General features: G+C 35.1%; 1 protein-coding gene across 5 annotated transcripts in view; it reads right to left on the reverse strand.

The window, feature by feature from the left end:
• Window positions 1–11,846, reverse strand: part of LOC128985467 (hapless 2) — a 37,210-nt gene extending 25,364 nt beyond the window's left edge. For 2 of the 5 annotated variants that reach the window (XM_054405003.1, XM_054404975.1), the window contains exon 1: window positions 5,614–5,699. Coding sequence is in view for 1 of the 5 variants with exons in the window: in XM_054404965.1 (XP_054260940.1) it covers window positions 1,573–3,197; window positions 5,614–5,748; window positions 9,346–9,489; window positions 11,338–11,589 (2,156 nt within the window). In the remaining 4 variants the exon portion in view is untranslated. Of the gene's footprint in view, window positions 1–1,572; window positions 3,198–5,613; window positions 5,749–9,345; window positions 9,490–11,337 lie in introns of those variants that run through there. The other 3 variants (XM_054404965.1, XM_054404984.1, XM_054404993.1) reach the window with 3 other exon arrangements.
• Window positions 11,847–12,412: the final 566 nt, after the last annotated feature.

The following is a 12,412-nucleotide window of genomic DNA, read 5'->3' on the forward strand; positions in this document are numbered from 1 at the left end:
TTTTTTTTTTTTTTTTTTTAGTTCTACACTGACTCTTTGTAAGCCTAAAAATGATTCATTAAAATGTTGTCGCTTGAATATAATTTAGTGTAGTTGTGGATACTCCTTTTGCTTAGTTTAGCAAAATTGACAATTAGGAATTTTTTTCAAGTAGCCCTTTTACATCTAATGAAAACCATGTTAGAGAGTTTGTTGATTAGTTTGTCTTCAGTTCTATAGCAAGTCAAGTCCAAGCCTTAAGCAGGGTGTCCTTTGTTTATATTTGGGTATTTATTATTGTTAGGCTAACGACTGATCAAATTTACCCATGGAACTCAAACACTGAGATTGGATTTTAACAAGTGCCTAGCCCAATAATAATCAGCTGGGCTTATGTTTTATGCAACTCAAGAGAGGTCTGAGGTGAAAGTGTAAATTACGGTAGAGGTGTAAGTGTGTTACTGCAGAGTTGAGCTTACAATAATTACAGTACAGTCATGGGAAACTTACAGCCCCTGGTTTTGATTAACCCCAACAATTATACAGTTACAGGCAAGGTATGCCGAGTTCAACTGCTTGTCTGAGTTTGGAACAAATCAGCTTTGTTTTGTTAAATTTAAAGCCTTGATGTTTTTATATTTAATCTTAAATAGTGTTCCCATGTCTACTCTATTGCCGTTGACGACTATCTTATCTCTAATACAGTAACATGAAGGATGTGCCTAAAGATTTAGGACAGGGTTATAACTTTGAATGAGCACAAGTTTTTAGCTGTGCATCATCCTTCCCTCATGGGATCTAGCGAATATTCTGATACAGCACCTTTCTACCTTAGAACATCTTGTGGCTTAAGAGGAAAACAACATTTTATTTTCTGTCATGCCCTTGTAGTTCAAACAAATGTAATCTATATATATAAAAGGCAAAGCCCTCACTGACTGACTGACTGACTGACTGACTGACTGACTCACTCACTCACTCATCACTAATTCTCCCACTTCCCACTTACCTAGGAGGCTGAAATTTGGTACACTGATTCTTTAGGCATTAAATAGGAAAACTAAGTGGTTTTTATTCTGATCGGACTCTCGGGCTCCGCCCCAGTGGCTCTGGAGTTTCCCATGTTAACCTAATGAGTACTCATATTTAAATGGAATTAATGAATCATAACAGCTGTTTCAATTAAACAAGTTGGTTCTGTTCTATGATATTCAATAGCATTAAAGTTACAAGGATTACCAACAGAGTGCAGCACTATTATTTTTTTAAATATTTGACAACAGCTAATTTGAAACCAAAAGGTGAGTGAGCGTAGCGAACGAACTTCAACCCGGAGGCGAGGTAGCGTAGCGAACGAGCTAACCTGAAGGCAATTGAGCGCAGCGAACGAGCTCCAACCGTAAAGGTGAGTGAGCGTAGCGAACGAACTTCAACCAGGACGTGTGAGCGCAGCGAACGAGCTCCAACCTAAAGGTGAGTGAGCGTAGCGAACGAACTTCAACCAGGACGTGATTGGGCCATGCGAACGAGCTCAAGTATGAAGTTAAACGGGGCAAAGCCCGCGGGTACAGCTAGTTTAATATAAATACTTACCATAAATCACTAAAACGTAGACAATGAGCACTTTCAAAATAGGTTTCAGGATTAGCATTGCAAGGTAGCTCTGGTCCCTTATTTGAACAGCTTTGTCCACCTCTAAACTGTGACTCACATGTCTCTCTTTTCTGTATGTCCTGTTCAATGTTATCATTTTCCATATGATTTCTTGGTCCTAATGACTCTTTGTCAATCTCATTGTCTGAAGTTGCATAGCTATGTTTGTCTGGTAAACCTCTTTTGGTGGATTTTAACACATCTTTCTGATCAATGATATTCAGTTTATTTTCAATCAAATCTGAGTATTGTTTAGGTAGAGCAGATTTTTCCTGATTCAAAAGTTTAATAACATCTGATTCCTTATTCAACTCTATGTAAACTTTGTATGTTGCATTATCAGAGTCTTTCAAAAGTCCACTACCTGTTTTGCTGTTTTCAAAACCTTTAGTCTCTAATTGGTTTACTGTATTCATAATTGGAATCAACTTATGTAAGAAGCCTTCAACATTTGAGGCATTAGTGGAGTTGTGATTGCATTCATCAAGAACATAAGCAGATGGCTTGTTTACATTATTTGAGTGCAACAATACACTTTTATTGTTGTTTAAAATTAGTGGTGTTACACATCTTGTTGCCATATTGAAAATTTCCTCTTCTGATTGAGAACTTTGGTGAAGTTTTTGATTGTCTGATGTAGTATTTTTCTTTTTGTAAAATGTTAAATGTTTAAGGATAGAATTTTGAACCAAACGCTCTTTCAGTCCTTTTGTTGTATGTTCAGAACTGAATATTTTTTGTTCAATATCACCTATTGTGTTGTTAACCAGGGGTAGAGATTCAGTAAAAGAATTTTTGGGAGTAGGTCTATGTACTTGTAACCCAAATCTAGATTTCTGATCCGAAGAATTAATTTTTGGTGTTTTTGTAACAATTTGAAGCCTCAGCTCGTTGTCATCATTCTCAATTTTTAAAGAAAACCCATTTTTGCCATAGCCATGGTTTTTTAATCTTATAGTGTTTAAATTTGATTGCACATTTCTTGGACATTTTCTGCTGCCTGGTCCCGTTATATTGAATGGATCATGAAACATTGATCTTTCTTTAGTTTTGTCATTTCTTATTCTTTTCATAACAAGTAATTTTAGATTTTCTTTGTCACTAGGGGTGTTTGGAGCTTCAGCATCTTTGAGAGTAGCAAAGTATTCATTTAAATTACCCTTAAAACCAGCATGGTCATCAAAAGCAGACTTTTTCAACTGTATGGGGGTTTGCAGTTCCATTTTCTCATTTGGTTTTGTTGAAATATATTTCTGCAAGTGACTTTCATTATCTTTCTCTTCTGAATCTACATCAATATTTGAAGGACTGTTTGTGTATGTACGCTTTTTATCCGGATATTGCTCCATTTCATGTGTTTTTAAAGTTATATTTTCCATTAAATGATTAGTTGTTTTTGATGAGTCTGATTGGTGCTCTGCAGTTTTTAAGGCCCTACTAGTTCGGTTGCTTCTGGGGCGATGAACAGCATATTCCATATCTGGAAAGTCTTTAATTTCATGTGTATGACTTTCACAAGGCTGCCTTAGGTCATTTTTATTTTGATCACAAGAACAGCAAAATCCCTTGAGGAAAAAACAAAAAGTAGTGGCCAGTTAATATAAAATTGAGCTTATATAGAGTTTTTGTTCATAAAAAAAAATTTTTTAGTTCTTAATTTCAAGTTTTTCTAAATCATTAAATTTAATTAAATGGTCGTTTAGTTAGTTTACCTATAATGGTCTATTTTGTCTGTAGGCATGATAAGTTTTGTAAAAGATTTTTCAATTTGATGAAATTTAAATCAAACATATTGCACACCAACCTTCACAGAAGTACAAATTTTGCAACGAAGCCTTGTCCAAATATTGTAAGTGGTTATTTTATATTTTGTACAAACATTTTTTCTAAATACTATTTGTCATTACTGTGAATTGTGAATTTACATAAGAAGATAGAAAGCTGTGATCTATTTTGGTGTGATCCTAGCAGAATGGATTGAAGATGTGGATTGGCTGTTTATACATCTTTATCAATAGCTGTAAGATTCGAAAATTGAATAAAAACAACATTTTATTTTTTAAGGAATTTCCCGTTTTAAAGGGAATGTGCAATTACCAAAGGTCTCATGTTAACAAATTTACTTTTTCCTTTTGATGTCCCCAGAGTCAAAAAACATCATTGGTATCCTATACATGTTCAAACATGTGTGTGTCTGTTAGTACGATAACTTGAGAAAAATAATCCCACTTTAATGAAATTTCTAAAAACATGCTTAAAACTATGTTTAGGCCTACTCAAATGAGTTTGCAAACCAGGATGATTGAACTATGAGAAATAGGGTTTTTGGGATAAAAACTATTTGTTTCAGTGAATTTCCCTCAAGGGAAATAGCGAAAACCGTAGAAAAAGCTATAGGGGTTTTGTTTTAGCTATTACCCGTAGGTGGCACAGTAAGATCTAGACCCGGGACCGATATAGTTTTTAATTTTGATGTCCCTAGAGGCCAAAAACACTATTTGTTAAAATTGTTATAGGCTTATAATATATAATATATATATATATATATATATATATAGGCCTATATATACCTATGTTCTTTAAAGTGATAACTTAAATAATTTTGGTCCGATTTTAATGAAATTTGGCTTGAAGGGTGGGATAAACTTGAATGAGTTCGCGAACCAGCAGGAAAGGGGTACTATAGAGTTTTGAAATGTTTAATAATTGTTTTGTACATATTTTTCCCCAAACATGGAAATACCCAATTTTCATTACAGCCATCATGTAGAGCTTGAAAAAAAAATAATTTTGTATATTGAAGCGTGGTTGTAAAATTAAACATTTACAAAGAAAATTAAGCAAAACAATTCTTATGAAGAAAAATATAACTGTTGTAGTTTGCTTGTTTAGGGGTGTAGTAAAAGGAAAGACACCTTGCTTGGTTGTAGTTAATTAGGTGTTATAGTTAAAACAATATCTTAAACAGACAATTTATAAATTTACAAAAAAAAAACATTTTTAATAGAAATTATAGACATTTGATCACTGAAATAATAACAACTTTGTAATGTAAAAGTATGCAAACCCTGACCTGTCCAATTCCTTAAGGCAAAGGACTACGGACGGAGAGATCATGTATCATGTATCATGTATGTATGTAATAAACAAAAATAAGATACATTTTTATAATCATGCTTAAAAGTTTAAGTGCAACTTGCACATGCAATAGCATAGCAACGCTGGTGGCGCTGCCTACGGATTGACAGGCAAAGCTCTCTCAAAACACTTAATGCTTTTTACCATGCGGTTGGCATTCTGGGTTATAGTAGTCCGTTTTCTGTGCTATTACAGACAGACAGACAAACAGACAAAGCTCGGATTAGAGAGGATACAATATTGATCAAATTTTCCAAATTTATTTATTTTATCCTAGGTAAAGTAAATAAGACGTACAATGCTGATCCCTGTATTAGCAAAACTGATTACTCGTTTAACCTTATGTTTTTCAATAGGAAATCTGACTAGTTTAACCAAATAATTTATTGAAAAGCCATCAGACTAGAAATGGAAATTTGAGTCTTACAAGTTTGTTGGGGCAGGGTTCCTTTTGTAGTTTTCATTGAATTGATTATATTTATACTAGGCCTGTAATGACAGTGGATAGTCCTGTAGCTATAACATTAATTTTATCATGAGGCTGAAAAAAACTCAATAAGCAGCTAAACATTTGCAGGTTTGCTATAGCAAGGGTGAAATTGAATTAAGATTATCCACAGAGCTTAATGTTACAACGTAATAAAATAGACTGGCGGCTCACTGCACTTGAAAAACATTTTGTGGTCCATTATTAATATAAATTAGGGGCCTATATTATATTTTTATGTTTGTCTTTAAAATAATTGCATTTATTTTAAATTAATATTGCAATATACAACATTGGATCACTCCAAAAAATACAGCTCCTTATTTTTTTTTTTTTTTATTTTTTGTTTTACTTACTTCGCTGAACTGTATTATCTTGTTATTGTAAAAGCTGAAGCCACAAGTCGGATGAGAGGATGATGTGTCACATCCAGTGTAATTTGGTGTATTCTCATAATTTATCACTTCTTCTTTGGCTTCAGCGTTAACACTCTATAAAAAAGAATACAAATGTTCAGTTTCAATTTAATGTCTGAATAAATCTAATCAACAATCTTAAAACAATAGGCTAATGTTGTAGTTATGCCATTTTATATATTAAAACAAACAAGAGGGTTTTTTTTATTTCACGATTCTGAATAAACCACTTGACAGATTTTCATGATATTTGTGTCAAAAGAAAGATAATCTAGGAAGGAAGGGATGTCATAGCCAAATTTGTCTTAGGATTTCAGTTTTTAGAAATAAAGATTTAATTTTTTTAAGTATAGTAGCCGGTGATAGCAATTATAAGTTGTTTCAGAGCTGGTTTAATTAACAGCTGGTTTCTAACTGTTATTTAAGTGTTTATGTTACAAGGTTATTTGTTTACAAAAATATTGATAGTCAGTGTTTGCCTAATACTATTTCAGTTGATACCGGTAATGTAGTTTTTTTCCTGCCGTAAAGGATCTACGTTATCAGGAGAAGTGTAATTTTTTACGATACATCTCATATGCGTAATTAAGTTTGTCGTAATTGCAATCTGTGTAAGTAGGCTAAGTAATAGGCTATAAGTTTATGATCTCAAAATTGTAACTCATATTTGGGAAATATTTTTTAAGCACCAAACTATTGCTTAATCGTTCAAGCTATAAAAGATTTGCGTTTTGATACTTCTTTTTCTTGATGCTGGAATGTGTGTTTGTCGGCATACCAAAATTTTAATTGGAAAATATCAACCGGTGTAGCAGGTCTCTAGAAAACTGTCCAATAAGCTGCAGGGTGCCAGTAAAAACCAAAATAGATTCATACCATACCATAACTATCCCAGTCTGTGTGGTTCAGAGACTTGGGCACTGACCAAAGAACCGAAAAACCTCATTACTGGTTTTGAGCATAGAAGACAAGAACAGAAATAAACTGTCTGATCAATGGTCCAATAATCATGCAGCTTAAGAGATTGGTCTCCAAAGTTAGGAGACAGCACAGTAAACTGCTGTGCCTAAGGCTTTCAGACCAATCATTTCTCCTGAAGACCACGGAGAAATTAGTGGATTGACGAATAAAGGGTAGGGTTCTTGTAAGCCGTCCTTTGCATCCGAACCAACACGCCTATCAGAAGGGAAAGTCATGCGAAACAGCCCTGCATGCGCTGGTTGAAAAGCAAGATTGAAAATGCTATCTTGAATAAGGAAATAGCGGTGGCTGCATTTCTTGATATAGAAGGAGCTTTTGACAACACTAGTACTCGCTCTATTGTATCAAAGCTGGTGTCAAGAAATGTGGAAAGCACTGTAGTGAGGTGGATAGGCAACATGCTCGAAAGCAGGAGAGCGCAAGCTTCTCTGAGTGGGACGGAGAGAGAGGCAAGGCCCAAAGAGGGTGTCCACTGGGTGGCGTCTTGTCACCAAATCTGTGGAACCTGGTGGTTGACGATCTCCTGTCCGAGCTCAATGCACAGGGCAAGTACGCTCACGGATATGCTGACGATATTGTTGTCCTTATAAGAGGAAAATTTATGAACACTTGTCTGGAACTCATGCAGAGGGCATTGTCCATAGTGGAGAGGTGGTGCAATCCAATGAAGACCGTAATTTTTGGTACCATTTACAAGGAAGAGAAATTTTGATATCGCTAGAGTACCAACTCTCGTAATCAGATCCAGGTTAAGAGGGAGTTCTAGTACCTAGGAATAAGGCTGGACGACAAGCTCACCTGGAACAGCCATTTGGCACATATAACGCAGCGCTCTCAGACCACACTTATGATGATGGGACTGCCCATTATGTGTGTTGACTGTTGGGAAGAACTGGGGTCTATACCCACAAATGACTAACTGGCTATACACTAGGGTTGCAAGAACGATGATGGTGTATGGCTCGGTGGTTTGGTGGACCAAGGTAATGCAAACTACCGCTGTAAAGAGACTACAAAAGATCCAGCGAGTGGCATGCCTTAGCATCACAGGAGCCATGAGAGGCACTCCAACAGCAGCCCTGAAAGTAGTGCTAAACCTGCCACCTCTCCGACATTATTGAGAAAGGAGAGGCAAGGATGGCAGCCTAAAGAATGGCTTGCAGTAGCAACTGGAAGTATAATACAAGAATTGTGGACAAGGTGCAGATGAACACCTTGGAAATGCTACCAGACAGGATGGTGAAGATCACAGATCTAGAAAAATCATACAATGTCAACATTGTTGACAGGGATGCCTGGGACAAGGGTGAACCTGAATACATGAAAAGGGAGATCACTTGGTATACGGATGGCTCGAAAAAGCCAACGGGCACGGGGGCTTGAATATATGGAGTCAGACCCAAGGCGCAGTTCTGCGTAAGATAATGACCATCCCAGAGGTTTTTAACTTGAAATGTAAATGCAGGCTTCCGAAAAGGCCTAAAATGACATCTCTGTGTTTTTACTCCCCTTCACTACAAAATAATGTGTAGCCAAACTAATTACCCTATTATTTATATCCACACAAATGTTGTTTTCACTTAAAACTATAGGTTAAAATGATTATGAAGCACGAATCAATACATATTTCCGATACATACAATCGTTTACAATATAAATTTACAACTAAGTTGACAACAGCTGATTTTTACTCCATAGAGGCTAAAAACCATTTTTACTCCCTAAAGAGTAAAAATGCTACTTTAGCTAACGATCTAAAGTTCTAGGTTAGCTTTAATGCAACACATGCATTAAAAACGACTGTTTTTACTGCAGTATGACAAAAACAATATAATATGAACCCTTGATGACTCCGCTCAATTTTGTGGATGCCTCTGTGAACGCCACCTAGTAAAAGTCTTTTGATTTTCAATGGTTAAAATTTATAGAATTAATTTACTATTCTATTTAACTTTAATTCCCCTTTTGTTTGTTAAAACTTATGTACTAGTTCTAGTCAACCTTCTGGCAGTGTTGAAGGTTGTGGGCCTGACTCCTTTACAATGCCAAATTGTAAAGCTGGAAAACATAAAGAAACAGGGAATTTTTAAATATAAATTCTTATGAATATGTTATACCAAAGGATGTTTAAATCCTATATTAAGGTATATAAATAACCACATAATAATACAAGGTTATTTAAGGTATATAAATACCTCAAGTTGTTGATAATAGTTCAAGAATTAAAATCCATTCAGATTCATAAATTCCAATTTGTTCATACAAAAAATTAATGCATGGAATGACAACTTTTACTTAGATGAAAATGAATGAATTTACTTAGGTAGGCCCTATCATAGTTTTAAGTTTCTTTAACTGTCAACACTTGTTAAAAGATTCAAAATTTTTAAATTTTTATAAATTTCCAATATTTGGGAATCTTTCCGGTCCCGGCCCTAAGAAATATTCCCGGCAATATTCCCATTTTATGAGTTACCTCCAACTGGGAATATTCCCGGCCCACATCACTACGGTACTCTTAACTAAAGTGAGTTAACCCCCTTCGGCTTGAGATCATGCCCTCACAAAATACATCATGCCAGCAGATCACCCGAGTGAGATCGAGGAAACTAGGCTTTGGATTACATTTTTTTTAACAAAGTTAATCAGTAGGTATGCGTAAACCCCTAAGGATCCCCTACACTCCCTTACCTTAACTAGTTGTAAATCGTAGAGCTGGTACATTTTCTCTCTCTTCAATCTAACCATGAATGGATTCAAAAGCCTTTTCTTCCTGCCAGACACCCCGTCTATTACATGGTCAATTGGTATGAACCCATCAGTTTTGTATGAGTACTTAAACAAAGATCATTAAGTTTATTAGAAGTAAGGCTTCCTCAGTTATTAATGCTAGAGAAACATCAGAATATAGGTCTCCTCAGTACGACAGTGACGTTGATGGAAACATTTAACTAAGTTCTGACATTTCACAGCTTTGTTGTAAATAGTCAAAACTGCTAATACTTAGTTAGTAAGTTATAACAGTTAACTTAGGTAGGCCTACCTAAAAAGTTTTTTTTAATTTTATACTTAATTAAAATACAGTCTTTCAACAGAAAAACTGACAAACAACAAGTGTAGACCCTTAGCAATTAGGCCTAAACAAACTAATCAACAAAACAGGAAGCGGTACTATGTACAAGAAGCACTATTACTCGTATAGAAGAACGCCAACCATCAAGAATGAAGGACATGACACAGTATTAAAGAATGAAAATATTAAACCTAGAAATAGTTTTAATTCAGAAACTGAACACACTGTCCCTTGTGTGATGTTGAGGTCCAAAAATCGGATCGTGCAGTTTTGTGCAAGGGGGAGACTGCTCGTCTTATTATCATGTAACTTGCATGGGTATGATGGATGATCATTAATAAGAAGATTTGTAATGAACCAAAAGGATATTCCGAGTGGCATTGTCCACATTGTTCCCTAGATTGACTTAAAGTTTTCAAACACTAGAAACAGGTCGAACAACCCTCTTAAAAAAGACGTGTAAATAAAAACTTAAATAGAACTTTGGATGAGATAATTGAATCTGATCTTAGGCCTAAAGACTTAGACAGGGCCGAAATTGGGGATAACGAGCACTCTTTGAAAATTGCAGCAGAATTGGGATCTGTTTTACTAAAAGACCAAATTAATGAAGGAAAATGAATTCTTTGTCTGCTACTATCCTGAGTTTGGAGGCCAGAACGGAAAGCCTGTTGGCAGAAAACGAGCGATTGAATAAAGCATTGGAAAAGATGCATAGGACACTTGTAAGTGAAAAAGATAACCAGCTAGAAAAGGAATCCAGTCTCAGGAAAAAGGAGCAAGTGTTTTACGAAGATTATGATGTGGAGCAGTCTAACACAATCAGAAAACTTGAGGAAACTATCACCGCTCTAAACCGTGAACTCGCTGACCAGAAATCTTTGCGGGTGGAATGTGAAAGCTGTACATCAGTTAAGGCCTTTAACCAAACGGAGACTGCGATACCACCAAACGAAACCAGACTAGGCTAACTATAACTTTTAAATGCGTTGCTATGACAACGTCAGTTTAGTCCTACACTGAGAACATAGGCTACCTATTGCAGGTTTTCTGCGGAACTGTATCCACCATACGTCCATTTTGATTTAAAAACAAGAAACAACTTTAACATAGCCTAGGGATAAGTTAGAATGTCTAGTACTGTCAAGAGTCAAGGCAGTAACCTAAGTTAAGCAGACACCAAGAAGGGCTGAGGTAGGCCTAAGCCAAGGATAATTAATCAGATTAGGCTACAATTGCCAATTCACCTAAGTTTAAACACTGAGAATATAAGCTACTTAAGGTAATATATAAGCTAAGGTAAGAAATATAGGTAGTTGGACTTTGCTTAAATTACAGAGGATGGCACCTTTCACCATGGGTTGAGAGAGAGAGGAACGTATGGGCATTAGGCTAGCTTCACTTGTACATTGCACAGTATAAGCTTTTAAGTAACTTAACTTGGGTATTTTAAAGTAGGTAGTCCAATTGAATAGGCTAGTATGTTAGTTGATTGTTTTTATTTGCATTAGGTAATGATTTGACTGCTAGCCTAAGATGTAAAACTAAGTTAGGATAAAATTGAAATAAATATAAGTTAGGTTAAGTTAATTAACTTGATTTAGACTTACCTCTCCTCCAGAGTTAACAGTCAATTTTATCACAAACTTTCTCTTACAATTGTGTAAACGATGATTCCTATGATTAAAAGTAAAATTTAAAATATCTTTGTCACTAGAACATGGGAATAGATAAGTTTTAATTTGAACTTCTGACTTGGATAGTTTTTTAAGACTCTTGTGTTCCCATTTTCTTATGCAAAAAGCGATTTGAGATAAATATATTACGATAAATAATAAGATGAACTCGGGTAGCTTAGTCATTCTTAAAAAAAAGAAAGCTTTCAGAATAGGCTAAATGTCCCGCGTTAAAATACAATCCCGTCAGTTTTTAAATAAACACCCAAGATATAGGCTAGACTGAGGATTAGTGATAACGATAACTGAACTACTAACTGAACATTAACTTCATCATCTCTAATTTTAATAACTATCTACAACTTTAAAGTGTACAACTAGAAGTTTGAACTTCGTAAATTTCAAAACCTTTGTATTAGAATAGAAATCTCGTTTTTCTTAATCATCACACTAGAAAACGAAAACACACACAGCACTTTTAACTTTAACTTTCAAATTCGAAAGGAAAAAGCTAAGTAAAGGAAAAGTAAACAAACAGAACAGAATTTTTTAGGTAGAGCACTGGAGCTGTCAAAATGTCAACCAGCAAATGTGCAACTTTGATCACCGATGGACCAATGAGATCGAAGAATATAGAAAATGCAAATCCATTGATTATGTCCACGTTTCTTTATAATTTGCATACAAGTTTATATCAACATCTTTGTCAATACTAAGTATTGTTATCCACGGAGATATTGGATACTCACGACAAAAAATAGTCATAGGCAATTGTAATTTATTCAGCCTTTAATTACATCTTATTACCAGACTAGCAAAGATTAGTCTTAGAGAGAAAAATACCCCCGTCGCAGCAAACCTGCAGACTAAACGAATTTCCATTTTCTCAGCTTGATTTCTACTAAAATATTCCCTAAAAATTCTCAGATCTATTTCCTATTTGAATAACATTAATTTTAGAAAGTACTTATAGGTTTGCTGCTACGGAGAAAATATTGAGGGGTGTTTT

The sequence above is a fragment of the Macrosteles quadrilineatus genome, unplaced genomic scaffold, assembly GCF_028750875.1.
Source record: "Macrosteles quadrilineatus isolate MER2022 unplaced genomic scaffold, UCM_ALF_1.0 Scaffold_1__1_contigs__length_201487025, whole genome shotgun sequence".
In the NCBI taxonomy this organism is placed as follows: Eukaryota; Metazoa; Arthropoda; class Insecta; order Hemiptera; family Cicadellidae; genus Macrosteles; species Macrosteles quadrilineatus.